Here is a 23,058-nt window from a genome sequence, read left to right as displayed (position 1 = left end):
TGGGAGAATCCCCGAGAAATACCACAGTCACTGTTCCTGCTGAGCTGCAGCCTGATGAGCACAATTTCTTTTACTTTCTAAAGCAAAGTTTTTCTAGGAGATGTGTGACTCCACCCAAAGAAGAAAGAGCCACTATTGTGGGGAATATAATCAACAAAATCACCGTCAGCACCGTCATCATCGTCAAAGCATTTATCAATGCTTGGCATCTGCCCTCAGAACTGCAGTAGGTATTAGTGATAGCACGTGGTGGTGTTGTTTTTCAGTGGGAACTGCATGGATGCTTTGGGATCAGAACACAAGGTCTTATTGCTAATGCTGTGAAAGCCCCACATACGTCCACCCCAGATGGTGAGGGGCAGATGCACAGCTGTGGAATTTTGTTCCTGGAGCCCCAGCTGGGCTGGGCTTGGGGTAAAGGGGCCAGAGGACGAGACTATATGTGTTGGGTGGTAATAAATGGGCAAGGGCAGTGGCCTTCCATAAGAAGGTCCTATACTGCTGTGAAAACTGCTTCGAGGTGAAACCATACCCCTGCAGTATGTAGCGGCTGGAAACTAGGATGGGGACACCAACACAACGAGACCTCAAATGGAGTCAAGGCACCAGGTATAACCCCTCCTCTCCCCTTAGCAGACCCAACTCATACATTAATTTGGGCCTCTTAGAACTTCAAAGATTTAGGTACGTTTTTTCACCCACCCAGTTTCCTGGCTGTGAGTTTCCAAAGCTCGTCCCATGATGCCTGGAATACCGGAAAGCCTACCTCCCCTTGTCCCTTGAGTGTCCCCTCAGGAAGAGGCACACGTGATCTATTTCCACCCTGTACACAGAGCTCCGTCTTTTCAGTAGTCTTGCCACCCACCCGCACAAGAAAATCCAATTAAACTATGGGATCAATGCAGTTAATTTGACTGTGCTTGTGAAGGTTGAAGGACTCATGAAAGGAGGTCACACTGTATACCACACTGCCTCTGTCCTCTCTTCATTTCACCTTTATTATCTTTATTTTTGCTCTGGTTCTTCCTTCCTGAATCAATGACGGATTACATTTGGAAGCATTAATAAAAACCTGACCACAGCGCTTAACCAAATAGGGTAATTTGTTTTTCGGAGGTGTTGTTTGCATGATGTAAATTCCACACATTTTAAGTGCACAGTTCAATGAGTTTTCACAAGTGTAAGGTAGCTATCTAACCTCCTCAGAATAGAAAACATTTGTATCACCCGAGAAAATGACCTCATGTCCCTTCCTTGTCAATCTGGGTCCCCTGTCCCCAGGCAAAAACAGTTTGGATTTTTGTCACCATAGCTAAGTTTTGCCTGTTTCTAGCACCTCATATGAATAGAGTAATACCGAATGCATTCTTCTGTGCTGGCTTCATTTGTTCAAAGTAACATTCGTGAGATTCATCCCTGTTGTTGAATGTATCCGTTTTTCCTTCTTATTGCCAAGTAGTATTCTGTTGAATAAATTCACTACTATTTGTTTATCCATTCACTTGGTAAATGTTTGGACTTTTTTTTTTCAATTTTTGCTTATTACAAATAAGGTGGTTAAAAATATTCTTGTACAAGTCTTTTATTTATATCTTTTTATTTTTCTGGGGTGAATAACCAGAGGTAAAGTTGTTGGGTAATAAAGGCATGCGTATTTAAGTTATCAGAAACTGTCCAGCAGTTTTTCAAAGTGGCCGCACTAATTTACACTAATTTACACTCCCAATAACAATGTTCAAGAATTCCAGTTGCTCCATGTACGCCCTGACATTCAGTGTTGCCAGTTAAAAACATTTTAACCCTTCTAGTGGATGTGAAATTTCACTGGGGTTGTAATTACATTTCTCTGATGACTAATGTTGTTGAGCATCTTTTCAAGTGCTTATCGGCCATTTCTAGCTTCTTCCATGACATGTTCATTAAAGTCGTTTGCTCAGTCTTTAAAAATATTGAGTTATCATTTTCTTTATTTTTTTTAATTTTTAAAATTTACAGCAATGTGTATACTCTGGATACAAGCCCTCTGTCAGATAAATGTATTGTGAATATTTTCTCCCAGTTTTTGGTTTGCCTTTTCATATTCTTCATGTCTTTTGCTGAGTGGAAACGTGAAATTTTGATGAAGTTCAGTAAATCAGGTTTTAATTTTACGGTCAGTGTGGATCTATTTCCGGGCTCTTTATTTTGTTCTGTTGATCTATTTGTTTACTCTTAAGCCAGTTTCCACTTTCTTGATTCAGATAAGGTTATTATCTTGTTCCCAGAGATAGATGGACCAGGGTGAAGCTGTACCGGGGAGTTGTGTGTTCAGAGCAGCCTCTCTCCAGCTTCCTGCTCCATCATCTTCAGCAAGTGGATTTTTGTTTTCCAGTAGCCAGATGGCTACTTCTTTGGCATCACATTCTAGCTCCTAGTGGGAAGAAGGGGACAGACAGGCTAAAGGCCAGCTGAGTTTGTCCTTTTTTTATCAGAAGAAGAAGAAGACAAAAAATCCAAACCATCATAAAGACCTTCTTGAGGTCCCGTCTATAATTCTGTTTACATCTCATTGGTCAGAACTGACCACATGGCCACCTCCTAGTGGCAGTGGAGACTGGGAAGATGAATGCTTTCACGCTCTGCACTGGTTGCATTTGTGAACCAGGGACCGCAGCAAAGGGGGAGGGATTATACCTACTAGTTTGGGCAAATCAGAGCCCCCCGTGGAGCTGGAGGTGGGTCGATCTCCCGTACACAGTGAGGCTGCTACAGGGTGGGGAGGAGTTAGACAGCCTCCATCACCCTTCCTGTTCCCACATGTATTCTGGGGATAAAACTGAGGAGTGAGGACAAAGAGAAACTTCCAGAATATATATTTTATTGTGTTTCATGTCTTCAGTTAATTGTGCATCAGCTTCTCAACCTGGCAAGGGGTACACAGGAGGGCATAAGACTCATGGGGAGAGTTTTTCAAATGACACGACCTCCTATCCACAAGGCCACCCTCGTCTGCAACAGAAACAGCAATCCCTTATTCAGATCATTAATTAAATTAGGAAAATTTGAATCTTTGAATGATACCTGCCTCTTTAACACCTTCAATCAATCGACATCTTAGAAACTCAAAGCCAAGCAAAGGTTTGGGTCCAGAGACGTCGATGAGCACACCATACTTCTGTTCAGAACCTGCTGTGTTCACTCAGTGACAGAGTGAAGGGCTCTTGCAGGAGGACTGTCTCGCCACGTCTCAAAGCAGGCATTGCTCACATGTCCAGTGTGAATACTGTACCTTTTCTTATCTGTAGTACTTGGAAATCCATCCACACCTCCTGCTGTTGAGTCATTGGTTTAGTCTTTAGTTATCCCATCCTGGTTCCTAGAAGAGATTGGGTTGAGTGGCAGTAAACAGGCAAGAGCAAAGTAAGCCTCGACCAAAACAAGTTTCCATTTGGTGGGAGGAATTGAGGCCCGAGCACCTCCTGTCACGGAAGACTGGGGATTGGGAAGAATCAGTTTGAGCTGTACTACCACGTTGAGGGCTCTGTTAGTTTCCTGGAGCTGCCATAACAAAGTACTATAGACTGGGAGGCTTTACACAATAGAACTTTGTTCTCTCACCGTTCTGGAGGCCACAGAAGTCAGAAATCAAGGTGTCGGCAGAGCTGCGCTCTCTCTGAAGGTTCCAGGGGGGCGTCTGTTCATGGTTTTCTCTGAGCTTCTGGTGTTGCCAGGAATCCTTGGCGTTCCTTGGCCTGTACACGTATCGCTCCAATGTCTGCCTCTGTTGCCACACGGCACTCTCCCTCCTGTGTCTCTTTTCCTCTTCCTTTAAGGACACCAGTCTTACGAGTAAGGGCTTACACTACTCCAGGATGAGCTCATCTTAACTTAATTATGTCCGTAATGATCCTATTCGCAGTAAGATTACATCCTGAGATTTCAGGGCTTAGGACTGGGACCCATCTTTTGAGGGGGATACAATCTGCCTGGGAACAGCTGCTAACACATGTCCCAGAGTTTGTAAGGAGAACCAGGACCAAGATGCCTGAATTACTATTTTGTAAGGTCCAGGAACAAAGCCACATTAACTGGAAGAACATGTTTTCTTCGTGTCAAACTAGACTGGATTACTTCCTAAATAGAGGCCGTTAGAAGCATCGCTCATTGCTGGGGAGTTCAGACTGGAATCAAACACCCCCATCTCATCACTCCTGTACTAGAGACCAGCTTCAGTTGGAGAGGAAGAAGCGGACCCACAAAGACACAGAGTGAAGGCAGAGAGTGTCCTGAGGAAGTGAGGGTCCCTCTCCTGGGTGTGCCCAAGGCTGACTTCCTTGCAGCCACGCGTGGGCATGTGAGCCCACAAGCTTCCTTTTTGCTTTTCATTTTCACCAACCCTGCATCCCAATGGTTGGACAGAGGAGATGCTCCGTGTGTATCTGATCGAAACCTGAGGTGCTAGATTTTCCAAGACACACAAAGGGACACCTTCTGGGGATGGGAGTGGAGAATGTGGGTGCTAGTGGTGGTGGGACGGCTAACTACCTAAAGAGGGGAAGGGGCTAGGACACCAGGCTGCAGGGGTGCAGTAGGAGACCAATTACGGAGAGTGACACAGAGGTAGGGAAACAGGAAGTGTCCACACGGAATACTGTCCTTCTGCAGACCTGAGTCTCTGAGGCCTGGTACGAGGAAGTGAGTGAGACCACACTGCAACTTCTGGTCTCCCACATTCATTGCTCCTAACCCCACAAGTAGAAAACTGTACCTCCCCCCGTCCTTTTCTGGGGTGTGTTTGGTCTGGGGAAGCCGGTGAGGCAAGAGGCACCTAGAAAAGGGACAGAAATCACTTCCCCTCACAAGGGAACGTGGAGGTGTCACAGCTTTGGCAGAGGCGAGGCTCGGGGGATAGCTCTGCAGTTCCCAGATCCCCCATCCCACCTCTCCTCCACCCTCCTCCACTCCATTTCGCTTCCTGCCCCCCAGTGAAAAGGGGAAGTCCTGACATATCTGGACAATCCTCCGAGAGCTATGCAGTGCTCGCTTCACTGTGAACCCGGCACTGTACAACTCCAGGAAGTCAACAGAGATAACAATGCTAGCGTTTAACCACAGCTCTCATGGTGTCCACGGGAGCATCTGAAAACCTGAATCTGGGAAATTTTTAGGCACCTTGGGAAGTGCTGGGAAAATCGGCTGTCTTTGAGGTGCTGGCACAAGGGGGTGTGTATTGGGGGCACCTTCTACACGTCCCCTACAAATCTGCCTGGGTCCTCTGGCCTCATGCAGGGGTTTTAAGAGCTGACACGCGCAGAAACAGTGTTGGCAACCAGAGTAGTCCCAGAATCTCCATCCAGCTCAACCTACTTCCAAACCGAGTTTCTTCTCAAGTTTTGTTCCGTAAATCTGAATCACGGGGCCACCCTCCTAGCAAACTGAGAGTTTGAGGGGTTCTTATCTGCCTCGCGTTAATTAACTGTGATCTCCCTGAGTGGTACCTCTGCGCCCTGGCTCGTTATAAATGGATGCTGAATAAGCGTTAGGGTAAGTGACGGATTAACTAACCTCAGGAAAAAAGACCTGAGCTGAGCGTTCAGATTCACGAAGAGCTTAGAACATCGCTCCGTCCCTTTGGAGGGAGAAGCCAGGCGGTCCTTTCTGCTCTCCTGAGGAAGACACTTGGATACAGTCACTGTATTCTCTCCTCATGAGTGGCCTCTCCAGGACCAAGGGCGAAGGGGGTGGAGCAAGTGGGGGGGGAGACTCGAGGAGTAAGTGTGGGTATCACCATGTATGGACACTGGTGGGATCGCTCAGCATGAGTGATCCATTTCCCTAGGCCTCATTCATTCTTTCCTGCCCTCCCCGCATTCCCAGGCTCCTCCTGAGAGAGGCAGGGGGCTGGCAAGGGGCCTGGCGGGAGGACTGCCAGCTGCCCTGGGTCGGAGGAGCTCGTGGGACCCAGCACTTCGCAGGCAGCCTGCGGATGGCTCTCACGATGCTTTGGGCGGGAGGATGGTAGACTTGGGGAGCCTTGGTAGGAGGTTCTGTTGGCGGTTTTTGTGGCCTCTGAGAAGCCAGCTTGCCACTGGGCCCTGGGCACTGGGCAGAATGTCTCCACTTAGCTTACAGGCTGTGGTTCCTGTTGGGAAATTCATCTTACTCTGTGAGCAATGCCCCTCCCAGCATCATCATTACTCACTGTGGTACTGTGCTGGGTTCCCCTTTTGGGACTTGCATCAAGGTTGTGAGAGACTGTGCCTTGGCTGGGGAGAGGGCACCGTGTGGTCAGATCACTTCTCGATTGGCTATGACTCACAGGCTGGAGTAGGGCTGCCCTCACCCCTGGCTTTGCCACCTTGCTCCTTCCCCAGGTTGATGTGCGCCATGGACGGGTTGCCTGAGCCTCCAGGGCCTCCAGAAAAAGTAACTAAGTTTCACTGGCTTTGGAGTCGAGGGGTCTGGCTTTGAGTACCATGTTTTTATTTGCTTTGTGACTTTAGTCAAGTGACTGGGGTTCTCTGAGCTTCAATTTCCTCATCTGTAAAAAGGGCGATAACAATAGGGTTTTGTCCATGTTAAATGAGGCATTGGATGAAAAGCACTTGGTGCAGTGTCTGGTGCATTTGTTGCAATTTGCTATATGTTAGCTTTTTTTTTTTGCAGTACGCGGGCCTCTCACTGCTGTGGCCTTTCCCGTTGCGGAGCACAGGCTCTGGACGCGCAGGCTCAGTGGCCATGGCTCACGGGCCCAGCCGCTCTGCGGCATGTGGGATCCTCCCGGACCGGGGCACGAACCTGTGTCCCCTGCATCTGCAGGCAGACTCTCAACCACTGCGCCACCAGGGAAGCCCTCTATGTTAGCTTTTATTCTAAGAAACATTGTAAGACCACATAGTTGTGCCCCAGTGCACGGGCCAGAGTGAAGGTGGTGAGGGTCTTCTCGAGCACTGGGGGCAGAGAATATCTCCATGCCTAGCCTTACTTTCTCTTGAGCCTAGAGGCCTCCCTGTCAGTACACGCAGAGGAAAAGGCGGCAATAACCTCCAAGGCCTGTAGGTGGGCCAGGGAGGCTGGGACATGACTTATGGGGTGGGAAGTGGTCCAGGCGCCCTGCTGCCCTGCCCCGGTGGCTCCTCCTGGCTTGAGCCCCCGTGGAAGCCGTCCTCATGGTGGGAGGGGCCCATCCATCAGGATGTGTTTCGAGGCCAGAACAGTTTGGAAAGCTCGCTGTCGAGTTTCCTTCTGTAACACAGCGTCCCTTTCTGCTCTTGGGCTTCTTTTCAGGAGCTAACGTTCAGGGAAGTGGCCCCTGACTTCTAAGATGATCCCTTCCTGGCTACCAAATGCAACATTCAAAGTGATGAGAAAAATATATGGTCGTAGTCAAATAGGAATGTCAGCATTTAAGGGCCTGATCTCTGTGATGCTGAGCTGGGGGCAACATCTGTCAGCTCGTGACATCAAGGCTATGCCCCCCAATCAGAGCTGAGCTGCCTGCAGGGGTCCGAGTCACTGGGCCTGTGGTGTTGGAGTGATGAGAGCTACCAGCCCAGAGGAGGCGATCCCCAGGGGCCAGGGGAACCCCACTGGGAGACATGCTCCTTTGTCAGTTTCACAGGGTCTGGGCTAGTCTTTACATGCTTTCCAACCATAAGCAGACCTGTGGGGCCACACCAGCGGCTTGATGTCGCATCACGAGGTGGGATCAGGGTGGACCTGGCTTCCCAATGCAGCTTCCAGAACTCCCGTGAAATCCCTGAGCTTTGAGGTCATGACAGCCCCCTCCCCCTATATTCCTAGCTGCCCCCTGACCTCCCTACTCTCCCTCCCCCAGGTTCACTGAACATGTGGCCACGGCCTCACAGTCTTCCCCTCCCCCACACTCCTGCCCTCATCCTGAGTGACAGCCACATCTTTCGGACGCCTCAGCCTGGCCAGCTTCATTTTTGTGCTCCGGTTGCTTCTTAATTCTTTTCTTTTTTCTTCTCTTGCCATCAAGTTGCCCCTTCTTACTGTTGCCATGGTACCTGTTTCCTGCTGTCCCTTCCCCTATCAATGCAGAGCAGACTGTGGTGAAACCCCATGGGCTTGGAGTCACACTATCCCGGGTCTGAGGCCCGTCTCTGCTCTCGGTGGGCTGTGCGATGGTGGGAAAGTGACCGAAAATTTCATCAGTTCGCTCCTCTGTGACATGGTCACAACAGAGAAGGGTGACAAAGTCTTTTTGTAAGAATTAAGGGTTATGATGGATATAAAGTGCTCAGGAAAGTATCTGGCACACATAGAAAACAACCAATAAATGTTAGTATTTATTGTTATTATTATGATTCTCTAGAGTCAAACAAGCCTAGGCTAGGATTTCAGCTTCACCACATGCTCATGTGACCTCTCTCAGCCTCAGTGTCCCCAGCTGTAAAATGGGACAACAGTGCCTCTTCAGAGGGTTGTTATCAAGATTAAATAATGTGCTGCGGTTGCTTGCACTTAGTTGCATTCAACAAATGTTCCTCAAGCCTCGCCCTCATTCCTCCTTATCTCTTCCTGTTTGTGTACACTTCAGAGAACAAGTCTTGTTACAATCCTGCATACAATGACCAGGCTTTTTAGGGCAGTTCAAAGAATCAGATGGTGTTTAGTGAATATTCTCTGTTAAACTTGCTTGAATTGCTTAGGGTTGTCTTTGCCGTGTCATAGTTCATGGTGCCGTTAACGGACAAGCTCCAGGTCGAGTGAGGAGTGACTGTTTGGGATGTTTTGTTGATAAAACTGTGTCAGTTCTAACTGGTGAATGTGATTCAAACACAGAGAACAATAGGGCTGTGGTTCAAATGCTTTGTTTTTCTTCTTTTTAAAGATACTTTTTTTTTTAAAGGGATTTAAAAAAGTATATTTATTTATTTATTTATTTATGGCTGTGTTGGGTCTTCGTTGCTGCGCACAGGCTTTCTCTAGTTGCGGCGAGCGGGGGCTGCTCTTCATTGTGGTACGCGGGCTTCTCATTGCGGTGGCTTCTCTTGTTGTGGAGCACGGGCTCTAGTCATGCGGACTTCAGTAGTTGCAGCGCGTGGGCTCAGTAGTTGCGTTGCATGGCTTAGCTGCTCTGTGTCATGTGGGATCTTCCCGGACCAGGGATCGAACCCATGTTCCCTGCATCGGCAGGCGGATTCTTAACCATTGCGCCACCAGGGAAGTCCCATAGTTGCTTTAAAAATATGTTTGCATTTGGAAAATGTGATTGGCATTTTTTTCTAAGTTTATAATATCACAGACTTTTTTTCTAACTTTATGACAGAGAAAATCAGATGCTGTGGATTACTGAAAACTTAGCCACCTAAGAAGATCTCTAAGTGGTTCTCAACACCCTTCGTATACAGTGTAAATTATAATATCTCTCAGGATATGTGAAACATCTGTTTTTCTTCTAATGCAGTAAACATATCTTTTAAATAGACTTAATACAACATTCAGGAATGATAAGCAAAATATAATCACAGTCGTAGGGAATGTGAGCATTTCATAGTAATAATATTGGAACCTCATGTTTAATGCAGTGTTAAAAGTTGACAATTAAGCATGTAAGAGTCAGGAAATTCAATTAAAATTATCACAGTCATAGGGATTTAGCCACATCCTATATTAGTTATGAAATCCATTTAACACCACAAACAGTAATGTTTTCAGCGAGTTTATTTGAAAGGAAAACAGGAACAAAAACACTTTAATGCTGTATATACTCTGTTAATGTGGTCAGGGTAATTTTGCCAGAGGAAGAATCTTAACTTTTGAATCTTTGAATGCCCAGTCATTTGGTTTGAGTTCTGTGTACTTGCTTGTTGCATAATTTCTGTCGATAAAGACAGAACAACAAACAAAGGAGTTCTTCTCTCTTCTGCCTACTGATCCCTAAGAGAATGGGGTGTCTGCACCCTGAGGGAATCCTCCAGCGAACACAACCGCCATTCTCATTTCTCTCCCCACTTCTCTGTGGGCACAGATGCTCTTCGGTTGTAGGAGTTGAACTTCAGTGTGGATGCTGCACCTCTAATCTCGAGCTGGGAACCCCCTGTGGCCGTGTATCTGGGGGGAAACGAAGCTTGTAATTCAGTTCTCCAGTCATCACACGGGGTTCATGGACTCTTTGTTGAGTCTACCCCATACGCCTTCCTTCTGATAGCCGGGCACACCTCCCTCTACTCCTGTCAGGAGACCGTAGGAAATGGGCATTCATGTTTAATACACGTACCTCTGCCATCAAGTTTAAATTTGCTATATCTCAATAGTACGGTCAAGTGGATCATTTGGGAGCTATGATGCTTATCAAAATTCACTCAAGAAGAGCCAGAGTCAACCAAGCACTGGGGCCTTCAGCTACGTGCCCAAATGACCCCTGATGAGGTACCATAAGAATGATGATAGTGAAAGGGTCTCGAGACTCGGAACTTCTCAGGGAATTGCGCCCACACTCATCCAGACCCAGAATGTTGTCAGAAGTCTGAGAATCACACTTGTCTTCTCTTCCTTATCCCCCGTCCCTCACTAAACCTCATAGTTACTATTTAATAGCGCTCATATCCACCATCTTGTGCCCGAAGCCATTTTTCTCCATAGATCTCTGGAACGGACTCCCAACTGCTCTCCCGTCTCCATGCTGGCTCCTCCAACTTGCTCTCCGTACTGTAGCCAGCGTGATCTTCCAAAATGCAAATACAGCTGGGAGACAATCCTCTTAATATCCTCGAGTGGCTTCTCTTTGCCTCTGGGATCATTTCAAAACTTCTTATTTTATTTTATGTCATTTTTGGCCACCCCGCGCAGCTTGTGGGCTTCTAGTTCCCTGACGAGGGATTGAACCCAGGCCCTTGGCAGCAGGAGCGTGGAGTCCTAACCACTGGACCACGAGAGAGTTCCCTTGGCACTTGCTGATGGCACTGGTAGGGCCCTTTGTGACGGGGTTCCCCAGGCCCCTCTCACACCACCTCTTCAGTCTGGTTTCCAGCGAAACGAAAAACATTTCAGCTCATCAAGTGCATCGTGATCTTCCCTTTGCATACAAATGCAGCCTGCTGTGAAAGCTGCTCTGTCACGTGAGCCTAAAGACCCTGCTGATACAGTGCGATTCAGTGGTGGTTGAAGTACTGTTGGCAGGTCGCTGGTGGTGGTAGGTAGGAAGATGCGGTTTGGAGCCTTTGGCAGGCCTCTACAGGTGAATCCTAGCATAGCTCCTTAGGATGTTGGAACCAAGCTATGTTATCCTCCGAAGATAACTATTCTCCTTTTAAGAAACACCTGGCTTGCTCTTGGTAATAATGCTGACTCTTCACCATGGGCCATCATGGTAGCTTGTGAACTGAGTTGTCCATAGTGAACTGAGTGTCATCTGACCCAAGCCAGAAAGCTGGGCTCACAGAGCCACATTCCATCATCAAATGCAAGGGGTATACGTATGAGAGAGTGGGCTCAAGCAGTGCCTGAAGCCACAAGTAAATTGCATGAGCAAGTGGGTTTCAGAGGCAACGTGGCCCTGCCAACAACTTGATTTTGGACTTCTGCTCTCCACGACTGTGAGACAATAAACTTCTGTGGTTTTAAGGCACCCAGTTGCGGTACTTTGTTACATCTGCCCTAGAAGCGAATACATACGTGCACATAGACTATTTAACCACACAATTGTGTTAGGTCATACTCCTATCTCACACACACACACACACACACACACACACACACACATATAGTCTCTAGTGGTTCTGCTTCTCTGGTTGAACCCCTGCTGATATAGGACATATGTTTTTACTTCTTTTGGAAAAATACCTAAGAATTGCTAGGTAATAGTGAGTGTGTATCTAGCTTTTTAAGAAGCTGCCAAGCTTTTCCAATGTGTTTTATTTATATTTTGCCATTTTTACATTTAGCATTTTACACTCTCGCCAGTTACAGTTAGAATTTCACCTGCTCCACATCCTTGCTAAGCATTCTAAGAGCTTTATAGTAGGATCTCATTGTGGTTTTAATTTGCGTTTCCCTGATGGCTAATGACGTTGAGCATCTCTTCATGCACTTCTGGGCTATTTATCTATCTTCTTTTTTTGAAATATCTGTTCAGGTCATTTACCCATTTTTAAAATGAGTTGTTTATATTCTTATCGTTGGCTGAAAATAAGTTCCTTATATATTCTGGTTTTAAGTCCTTCATCAGATTTATATATTACACATATTTTCTCCCTGTCTGTGGCTTGCATTTTTATTTCCTTAATGGTCTTCTGAAGTGCAGAAGTTTTCAATTTTGATGAAGTCGAATTTATTGATTTTTTTCCCTTACATAGCTCACGCTTTTTGTGTCTTATCTAAAAAATCTTTGCCTTCCTCATAGTCACAAAGACTTTCTCCTATATTTTCTTCTAGAAGCTTTATAATTTTAGTTTTTATGTTTAGGTTAAAGACTCATTTCTAGTTATATTTTGTGTGATTTGGGGGCGGGGTCAAGATTCATTTCCCCCCCATATGAATATCCAGTTGTTCTAGTGCCCTTTATTGAAGAGACTTTCCTTTCCTCATTGAATCACTTTGTCAAAAATCAGCTGAGCATATATGAGCATCGCAATTTTTAATACTATTAGAACTGAACTTTCCCAAGTCAGGTCATACCATTTCTGATCTCCTTTCCTTGCTGAGTCTATAAGGCAGATGACGCTGATAGTTGGGCGAAGGAATCTATGTCTAACCTCTGTTTTTGTACATAGAACACAACATGATGTCTTCTGCACTTGTGGGTTACTTGCTTAACTTTCCTCTTAAGCTCATAACAGTACACTGTGTTGCGTGTTTGTGACAAGAGAGAAAGCAGCTTTCCAGATATACTGTCTTCGTTTCTTGCAGCCCACGGATTTCTGCTTCTATTTGTTTCCTTGCACTGGTATTATCAGCCTGTAACTTGAGCTTCTAGAGAACTGAGGTCATATCTGTACATGTCATTTTGACTTGTGAGGCATCTAGCTCAGTGCCCCGGGCATGCGTGGACTTTTATCGGTAGCATTGAGGTTGTAGCGTACTCACTACCCCTCAATTTCCTCATCTGTATAAGGCACGAGGACTCATCTCTATCTAACTCAATTCGGTTCGGAACTGCGGGCTGTTCATATAAAGAAAGGCCATCTGATTGTGGTCGGGGAAGAAGACAGGACACTTTAACCAGGCTGATTGGTTCTCTTGGAGACTACCGATGTATGACATCTGGAACAAACTGTGGCCTGATCTTTGCTCCTATCACTTCTCATTCAGATCAATACTGGTCTGAATATTCTTTTTTTTTTTTTGGCCACGCCGTGCAGTTTGCGGAATCTTAGCTCCCCAACCAGGGATCGAACCCCTGCCCGCTGCAGTGGAAGAGCAGAGTCCTAACCACTGGACCGCCAGGGAAATCCCAGGTCTGAATATTCTTTAGATTAACAACTTAAAAGGAACTGCTGTGTAGCCACCTCCAGTGTGTGCCTACAGACCTGGGCTATATCCGCATGCCCCTCTAGAGTTGACCCGCAGCCTGGGGGCATTCTGCGCCCTCTCCCTCACTCCCAACGTTTATGTGCGGGGAAATCCTCCTTGGCCAGAAAGTGAAGGCGAGAGACGTCATGAAACGGCAACACGCCACCCACCCGTGGTGAGATGAAGGATGCATGAATGTTGTTGCCTGAAGTGGGCCCGTGTTGCCACGGTGATGGAGGCGCGCTGACGCTAAGTGGATGAGCCGCAGCTCCCATGGATTTTAATAGCAGCTGGTCAGTGCCACCACCTTCCGTGAATTGCTGCCCCCAAGTCGCTGCTTGGCCCCGGCTGTCCTGATCTCTGTTGACAAATGGTTGTCTTTACAGTCAAGCTACTAACTGCACTCTAATTAATGAACGTGCTAATTATTCTTCCCTACTCCCAGCGCATTTGTCCAACTAACCTGTCACACATGGATAAGTGCAGTGTCTGTGTCAGCACCGAGGACGCTGGGAGCAGGGGTCCGGGAGGAGAGGGTGTTGGGCCTACAGCCGGGACCTGTGGGCTCTTTCTCGTTCAACTACCTTTACTAACGGTCAGGTGTCCGGAAATATGTTAATTTCTTTCTTTTCTTAAAAAAAAACAAAACTCTTTAGGGGCTGAGCGGCCATTGGTCATTTCACTAGCCCCTGAGGGGATTGCCAGATTTGGATGCAGAAGGACCAGGGGCCCCAAGCTCTGAAAACTATTCCAGAAGCAGCATTCGGGGTGGCTAACACCCCAGACTTTGAAGCTAGACAGGCCTGGTTTTGAATCCTAGGTCTGCCCCTTGCTTCCTGTGGTTTAACCGCTCTGCAGCGCAGTCTCCTCTTTTGGGCAATGGGAGGGATTATCTGGCCCCAGAGCGGTGTGTTGAACAGCACATGCACAAGCCAGGTCCCCAGGACACAGCTGCTCAGGGCTTTGGGTCCAGGATGGGTCTGGTCTGGTGTTGGCCGGACCAGGGCCGGCTCCAGGCCAGGAGACCGTTCTCTTAGGAATTCGGCATCCGGCGCGGGCCGCTGCGCCCCTCGCGCCCCCTGCGCGCTCCTCCCCCGTGCCCCTGGCGTCCCTCTCTTTCTGTTCTGTCTCAGCAGCTCTCTGTTGAGATGAATGGCATTTCCAGAGGCTTCACCTCTGATAAGTGCTCCTCTGTAGCCGCAGCCAGAATCTTAATGTGCACGCTGTAATTTAATGGCCAGCTCGGCTGACTGTTAAAACGCTCTCCTCCTGGGTGAAGTGGACTCGCTCCACCGGTACGCGCGCCCCGCCCGGGCGGCGTGTCTCCGGGAGCTCAGACGTGTAGGTCCCCCCACGCGAAGAGTGACCCTCTTCCCAGGCGCCTTCTCAGCTTTCTATAAAGTGGAGCTGGCTGGGCATTCCGCTCCGCGCCCCCGCGCCCCATCCTGTTTGCGGGGCTCCTGAGGCTCGGGGAACAAGCCGGAGAGGCTGCTCCTTCCTGCTTTCCTGCGTTCCTGACACCTGGCAAGATCGCCACAGACGCCCTGGGCTGACCGCGTAGGATTCTGTTGATGCTGTTTTCTGTGTGCCTGCGCAAACTCAGACGCCACAGACATTAACACTGGAGCAGAAGGAGGTCAGGATGAGCCTTAAAGACATCAGGCTGTAAGATACAGAGAATTCTTTAAAGCTGGGCGTTTACAATCTGGGATTATAAGTGGTGAACAGTCACAACACGGCAGCAGACGCATTGGGCACTCCTCACCCCTACCCTGCCCCAGTCTTTCTTTATGGAACAGTGTCCCTCAACCACGTGACAACTGTGGAAAGCACCAGGTCCTTTCATTTTCCTGCTGTCTGGTGGTCCTAGGAGTAGATATCTGACCAGCCTGGGGCCAATGGGATTGTCCTAATAGTTCACTGAGAAGAGTCAGCCCTTTACAGGTGACAGAGCTGTAAGACATAAAACTCCAGAGTTGGAGGTGGAGGTATTTTCCACTGTGTGGAGAAAACTGGTCTGCAGAGAGAACATGGCTGCTGAGTTGTGAGAAAGTGGAGAGAGAAAGAGAGAGATTGAGACAGAGAACTCCGTTTGAGAGGCCCAACCTCATCTCTGCTCTTTTCAGTGTTTGGTTGTTCAGTTCCTTGGATTCTTTGAGTCAATAAATTTCCCTTTTTTGCCCAAGCTAGCTTGAGCTAAGTTTCTATTGTGTGCAACTAGAGTACTTTTCAAGGAGCCTGGCCTTCACTTCTGATGCACTGTCACTAAGACAGCAGGGGTCTTAGAAGGGCTAACACTTTATGGGGACCAGACCCCTTGTCTACTGGGACCTAAGCATTCCCTGACACTTACAAATGAGATCTCGTTGAGGTGAGCACACAAATCTTGCCAGCGCCCAGCCCCTAAGCCACCTTGTAAAGATTCCACACGTTGTGAAGTGCCCCAGGCACTCAGCCAGAGTTCTCAAGAGCATCATGACCAGCCAGGGCTGCCCTCGCTACTGGCCTCTGTGCATCCAAGCTCCAAACGCTTTGGTCCTCCATGGACCCCCATGGACCTCTTTCACTCAAGCTGGCCTCAGCTGCCTTAGGTATGAGGACTGTGTGATCTCTTCCCCACGCTGGCCTCTCCCACAGCAACATGCAAATCCTGCTGCCACTAACTAGAGTGGCCCATGTTCTCTTTCTTTCTACTTTCTGTCTTTTTGTTGTTGTTGTTTCTGGCTGTGTGGCATGCGGGGATCTTAGTTCCCCGACCAGGGATCGAACCCGTGCCCCCTGCATCGGGATCGTGGAATCTTAACCACGGGACTGCCAGGGAAGTCCCCCAATGTTTTCTTTCGAAGTGAGGTTTTGATAAAAGCTCTTCTTCATCACTGCCAAATAGATGTTGAGGCTGGGATGAAGTTTGCAGAATCTTGCATTTTCTGTGTAACTTCCGAGGGCAGAAAACTGTCCTATAAGATGCCAGGCCACCACCTACCTCACTCAGCAGGTTCCCTCTTACACCTTCTCTCTACTCTTATTATTATGCTGAGAAGATTCCAGGGAAGTAGCTCAGTAATTACCTCAGAGAAGCCAGTGGTTAACAATCCTTCCTGTGTGGAAGTTTTCCTAGGTGACCGTCTTTCTGCTCCTTATCTAAGTTCTTTGGTTTAGTTTTAATTCTCTTGTTGCTTGTTTCCTGTGGAAACAGAGGCATCAGCCGTCCACCTCATCATCATTCATTCGTTCATCCAGGGCTTATTACTTGGTCGCTACTCTGCACCCCGCCACGTGTCAAGTAGTTATTTTTTTCCGAGGGATTCAAGGAAAGAAAGAAAGACAGTACTCTGGACACAGACCTTTTAGGTGCTCAATAAATAAAAAACATGCTTCACTTTTTCTTCCCTTCCTGCCTGTCTCCTGAGCCCTGCTTCTTCTGGCAGGACACGCTGAGCCAGGGTACTTTGGTGGCTATTTAAAAAAAAAAAAAAAAAAGAAGAAGCGCTGGGACCTTTGGAAATTCTAATGATGAAAGGCAGAGTCCAGCCCTCACTTCCCCTTCCTGCACAGTGCGGGCCTGGGGTGCCACAGAGCTGATCAGTCCTTGCTGGGAGCCTGAAACGAACATGGATTACGAAACCCTGGGCAATATTGTCCTGCTGGCCATCGTCACCCTCATCAGTGTAGTCCAGAACGGTAAGGGAATCCCCTCCCTCAGGGTAGAGTTCGTTTGTAGTTGTTTGAAAGTCAGGCTTACACAGTTGTGTGTGTGTGTGTGTGTGTGTACACTTTTGTCTTTATGTGTATTTGTATCTTTATTTGAATGTATAGGGGTTTGTGCCTTTCTGCATGAATTTAGGTTTTTCCTTCTCCCAATCGTTCTTTCGCTTTAATGAGGATGATTAATCATGTCTGTAGAGCCAGGGCAGCAAACTGTATAAAAAACCGTCACCGGAATGTCTGCAATCAGCATTTTAACTATGAATTACTGTGGCCAGAGACCAGTTGGAGGGCAGGAAGGCTGGAAAGGGACAATCAGATATATGTTCACCCAGACGCTGGGTTCTACTAATTGCAGCTGGGCGCTCTTCACCTGTCACCTGTAGGCTAAAAAAAAGGAAATTTGTGTGGTGTGAGGGGGATTTCACCTTAACATTATTTTACCTCAGTATTGCTTTTTCTTTTTTCTTTTGAAGAAACGTGTCCTTTGCAATACTTTCTTTTTCTCTAGCAATGCGTAATTGAAGCATTTTTTGGTAGGCATTACGTACTTACATAAAGGGAGAGACAGACCGGGGAGGATTTTCTTGTTTGGGGTTTGCATTTCCATTACCTCTGCTATCACTTAAACCAAGCAAGAGACCTAGAACTGAAAACGCCAGGACTGGGTAGAACTTTCTCTTTAAAGTTCTGAGCTAGGACTGCCTCAGGCTCTCTCTGTCAGTACGGCCAGTGTCTTTGGGCTTTGCAGTTTACGAAGACAGAGAAAAAAGGAGAGGAATGACGAAGGGCGGCGCTGTAACTTAATGGTAATTACTGAATGTTCACACCCTGGCACACTTTGGAAACTTGGGTGTTCAATCAATTGGGCATATTCGGATATTTTCCCCCAACTCGAGTGTGGACAGAGGCTGGTGATGGGGAAGGCTGCCCGTGGTCTCCTCGCACCAGATAGTGGCCAACTCTGCATACTCCGAGTATGCTTCCTCCGTGGAACAACACGTTTTGTTTTTCGTTTTTGAATTTTATTTTATTTATTTTTTATACAGAAGCTTCTTGTTAGTTATCTATTTTATCCATATCAGTGTATATATGTCAATCCCAATCTCCCAATTCATCCCACCACCACCAGCCCTCCCGCCACTTTCCCCCCTTGGTGTCCGGAACAGCACTTGGCAGTTTTCTGACCCAAACATTTTCATTCTAAATCTCACACAGAGAGGGGACGAGGGGCCGGCTGAGGCTGCCACAGTCTCAGGCCATTGCTGTTTCATGTTGGGGCTCCCTTAGTCTTGTCAGTCACCGAGGGATTCATTCATTCGACCTGCATACACCCACAGGGACCCTGCTCTGTCCAGGAAGGGTCCCGCATCCAGGAGGATGTAGCAGTGAACAAGAACGCTAGGTTCCTGCCTCCCAGGAAAGGAAAGGCTGGCAGGAAAAGATGGGCAGGCGGTAAGCAGGAAGCCTGCAGTGATGCTTCCGGTGCCCGTGGAGGCGGTTGTATGGGTGCAGGCGGGCGCTGCTTGTTCAGCTCTCCCCTTCCGGCCCTCCCCCGGATACCTGTCAATCTCGGTGACAGTGGACGGGAGCCAGGGTCCCCTCGGCCGCCTGTGCAGATGGGGCTGAGCAGAGGTTCGAGTGCACCCTGAGCTGCTCCCTGTTGGTCCAGGCTGAGTCGGGGGAAGCTGGAGGGTCTCCTCCCGTGAGAACAGACCCTTCATCTCTCCTGAGATGCCCCAGGACCTGGCCCTGGTCTGTCCAGGGGGTCCCGGGCTTTTCCATAGAAGCACAGCAAACCCGGAGCAGACTTGAGGTGGACGGTGAGATTTCTAATTATTTTTGGCAGGTGAGATTAAGTCTTCTTCTTCGGTGCAAAGGGGGAGGAGAGATTACAGATGGCCACATGTCTGAGTTTGAACCGCAGTCTTTCGGCCAGCCATTTCAGATAGATAACGACAGATGATTGGAGTGCACGTGTAGCGGTGTGGACAGCACGGCCCCAGCATCACAGCCTCTGTCCCTCCCCATCCAATCCCCCCAATTCCCTTTCACAGCGTTGTCCCACCCGTGCTCGGGGGAGAAGACATGCTGCTGCCCTTTTGAAGCCACAGAAGGAGCCCTTGCCTCCCGCTCAGAGGCTTAGGATCAGCCCTGCTCCCCTCTGAGGCAGAGACCAGGGCTCCCATGTGATGCTGAGATCACCCTGTGAGGACTTTTTGTTTCTAACTGTTAAATGTGCCCGTGCAGGGAAACAAGAACAATGCAAATGACTTGGAAGGTAACACCTCTACCTGTTTTAACCGTTGAGTTTTTAGGCAAACACAAAGGTCCAAATGTAGGTCCAGAACTTCTCTTTGCAATTCTAATTAACCTCGATGTTGCAGCCACGGGTCTACCTTATTGAGTGCGGAAAATATGCAAAAACTCTGTCCCACCCCAGTTACATTGGATGCCCTTTCTGTTAGCTTTAGGAACTATTCACATGTTGCTGCCAGGCATGGCACACTCTGTCTTTGTCCCAAGACAAGGAGGTCAGTCCCCGTGTCTGTGACAGTGTTGGAGAGCTCTGCGCTCTCGGTACACTGTGTGAGCCCGATTCCCTCTGGCGGGGGAAGGGCCAGAGCCCACCCGCCTGGTGGAACCTCCTCCTCTGCCTCCCAGACGCTCGTTAGTCATCAGGATCTTTGAGCTCGTGGCCCTCTTCCAGCTTGATCCAGCAGAACCCACGTTTGGAAATGCAGACCAAGTTTAGAGTACCTCGTTCCAAGAGACCTGGACCAGAACTGCCAAAACCTGGTTTCCCAGGGAGTGTAGAGAGATGGATTTCCTATGCGTAGCACCCAGAGGGCCTCCAACTTCTTGGCCAAGGTGCCAGCAGCTTGGCCATGAAGCAAACCTGGGAAACACAGATTTAGAGAGAGTGATTTCCATAGGAAGCCAAACTATTTAGACTGGGAGGAGAGGGTGAGCTGCGGGGAGGGACCCGGGCCTCGTGCGCGGAGGCCTGAATGGTGACAGCAGAAATCTTCTTTACAGCATCCTCAAGAGCCCCTACCGAACACTCCCCTGACGGAGGGCTCACAACACACTGGCCTTGCCCTTCCCATTGTTAAGTGTATTGAGAATCTGCTTTGTGTCAAGTATGGTGCTGGGCATAATATTATCTCATTTAATCCTTTGCACCCTATGAAATATATAGTGTTATATTTCTTTGATTTTTATTTTTAATTTTTTTAAAACATCTTTATTGGAGTATAATTGCTTTACGATGGTGTGTTAGTTTCTGCTGTATAACAGAGTGAATCAGCTATACATAAACATATATCCCCGTATCTCCTCCCTCTTGCGTCTCCCTCCCACCCTCCCTATCCCACCCCTCTAGGTGGTCACAAAGCACTGAGCTGATCTCCCTGTGCTATGCGGCTGTTTCCCACTAGCTATCTGTTTTACATTTGGTAGTGTATATATGTCCATGCCACTCTCTCACTTCGTCCCAGCTTACCGTTCCCCCTCCCCGTGTCCTCAAGTCCATTCCCTACCTCTGTGTCTTTATTCCTGTTCTGCCCCTAGGTTCCTCAGAACCACTTTTTTTTTAGATTCCATATATATGTGTTAACATACAGTATTTGTTTTTCTCTTTCTGACTTACTTCACTCTGTATGACAAACTCTAGGTCCATCCACCTCACTACAAATAACTCAATTTCGTTTCTTTTTATGGCTGAGTAATATTCCATTGTATATATGTGCCACATCTTGTTTATCCATTCACCTGTCAGTGGTTGCTTCCATGTCCTGGCTTAATTCACAGGTAAGCAAAGTGGAGCTTGGAGAGGTTAGACCATTGGTTGGAGGTTCCAGAGCCAGTAATGGTGAAACTGGGTTTCAAACCTGCTCCAAAGGGTAGACCTTTACACAGTGTATTTTGTCTCGAATTCATTCATTCAAACGGTCACTACTCGGGAAGTTCTCTCTTATATGGAACTGAAATCTGCTGCCTTATAATTTCTATCCACTGGTGTGTCTGTTCTTTGGAAAAGCTTAGACTGTGCCTGCTGCTTCTGTGTTTACAAAGTCACCTGTAACATCCCTTCTTCAATGTATCATTCCTCATATGACTTGGTTTCCAGAGTTCCTTGTCATTGGGTTCCCCCTCCTACCCCACTCCCCGACTTGCCATGTTCTTTCTAAGATGCAGGTGGGTGTTTTCCATGGAGGGAAACCGTTCCCGAGATTCAGACAGCAGTTCTGTTAGAATAAAGGATGTGTGAATTGTTCTTTCGTATCACGCTGCTGGCTCATACTAACTTAATGAAAATCTCAAGAGCTTTTTATGTGATCCTGAGAAAGTTATTTACCTTCTCTGACCACCAGTTTCCTCAACAGAGAGATGGAGTTACTAATATCTTCTATGTGTGATGGTTGAAGGTATTACCTGGGATAATTACCATAGGTAGAGTAGCCAGCAGAGCCCAGCATGGGGTACCGTTGCAGCTTCTCTCTCCGTGTCTCTCTCTGTCTCTCTGGTTTGGCCTGATGTTAGCAGCCAGCCAAGAGAAGTGTGTGAGTGGTCTTTGCGTGCACAGTTTCTGTAACGTGGTCAAGGAAGATAAGAGTTGGAGTGTCAGTGTTTGGAGGAGTGGACAGAGGTGGCCCAACTCTTTCAAGTGTAGCTTAGAAGGAGGGAGAGGTAGACCCTAAAGGCAGGCTTGTTTCTCTTTTGTTTTGAGGGTAGGAAAGATCTGAGTGTGTTTCAATGGTAAGGATTAGGAGGAAAACAGAGATTGAAGGTTCAGGAAATGGGGCAAACACTGATGAACAAAGACCCGAAGAGGGTGGCAGAAGCAGTGTCAGGGTTGCAGGTGGAGGGCTAAGGCTTGGAAAAGAGGAAGGGGTTTGTTCTCAGGCAAGGAGAGGAAGAAGAGAGGCAGACTCGGAGAAGGACGGCCACGCTGTGCAGTTGGTTGCAGAAATAACCTCAGACTTTCTTAAACTGTCTCTGTTTACATGTCCAGGGGCAAGGGGTGTCACCTTGGGTTCTGGAAAGACAATGATCAGAATTTTCCACTGTATTCTATGGTAAGAAGGGACGTCCAGAGTGGACAGTTGGATACTTAAACGCTGTGTAGTTGATGGAATCCCTGAAGTGAGCTTCTATGTGACAGTAGGAGGATAAACACACCCTCGAATGCCCAGCTGGAGTTGAATCCCAACCTCCCTGCTCCCCAGTGGAGTGACTCTGAGAAAGTTATTTAACCTCCCTGAGCCATAGGGCCCTTGTCTACAAAGTAGGGACAGTACCACCCACTTCACAGAGCTGATGCCAGGCCCAATAAAGGAGCATATGTCCAGTGCCTAACAGAGGGCCTTCAGACAAGCCAGCCCTGCAGCTCTGCTCAAAACGGGCACAGTTCTAGGAGAGGAATGTACTCTTGACAAAAAGGAAAACGTGAAGACTTTTATTCATGTACACAATGGATAAGGCATCCTTTTCATGTCTGTTTGAGGAGCCTAAGAGGAAGTTGATGGAAAGAAACCCTGTGAGTGGGTCCCTGACAATCACACTTTTCCCTTTCTCACTCTTGAAATAGGAGGAAAGGAATAAAATAGGAGGGGTGAGAGAGAGAGAGAGGGAGGGAGAGACCTTTATCCCGCCATCCCCACCATCCAGCCTACAGACTCTGTCCCCTCAGCATCTCTTAATCCCACAAGCATCACCCTAACCAGCTCCCTTCTGTCTTTCCCCTGTCCTGGGTCTCACCCCTTTAAACACTCACCATGCTAAAGACAGAGTGGCTTTCTGGCAATGCCACTCCTCAACTTACATCTGTCAGTATCTCCTTGTTGCTCTCAAGATGGAAATAAATTCAGAAGCTCTTAACGTGGCTGTCAT

At 47.9% G+C, this 23,058-nt stretch overlaps 1 protein-coding gene across 1 annotated transcript in view; it reads left to right on the top strand.

Annotated features, from left to right (window-relative positions):
* Positions 1-16,779: 16,779 nt before the first annotated feature.
* The window catches only part of ALOX5AP (arachidonate 5-lipoxygenase activating protein), a 30,636-nt gene continuing 24,357 nt past the window's right edge, over positions 16,780-23,058 (top strand). The window contains exon 1 of the mRNA XM_082675711.1: positions 16,780-17,139. Within this exon, the coding sequence (XP_082531837.1) occupies positions 17,070-17,139 (70 nt within the window). The 5' untranslated portion in view covers positions 16,780-17,069. The remainder of the gene's footprint in view (positions 17,140-23,058) is intronic.

The sequence above is a fragment of the Grampus griseus genome, assembly GCF_964374135.1.
Source record: "Grampus griseus genome assembly, chromosome: 18".
Taxonomy (NCBI): Eukaryota; Metazoa; Chordata; class Mammalia; order Artiodactyla; family Delphinidae; genus Grampus; species Grampus griseus.
This window is presented reverse-complemented; position numbering and strand designations above follow the sequence as displayed.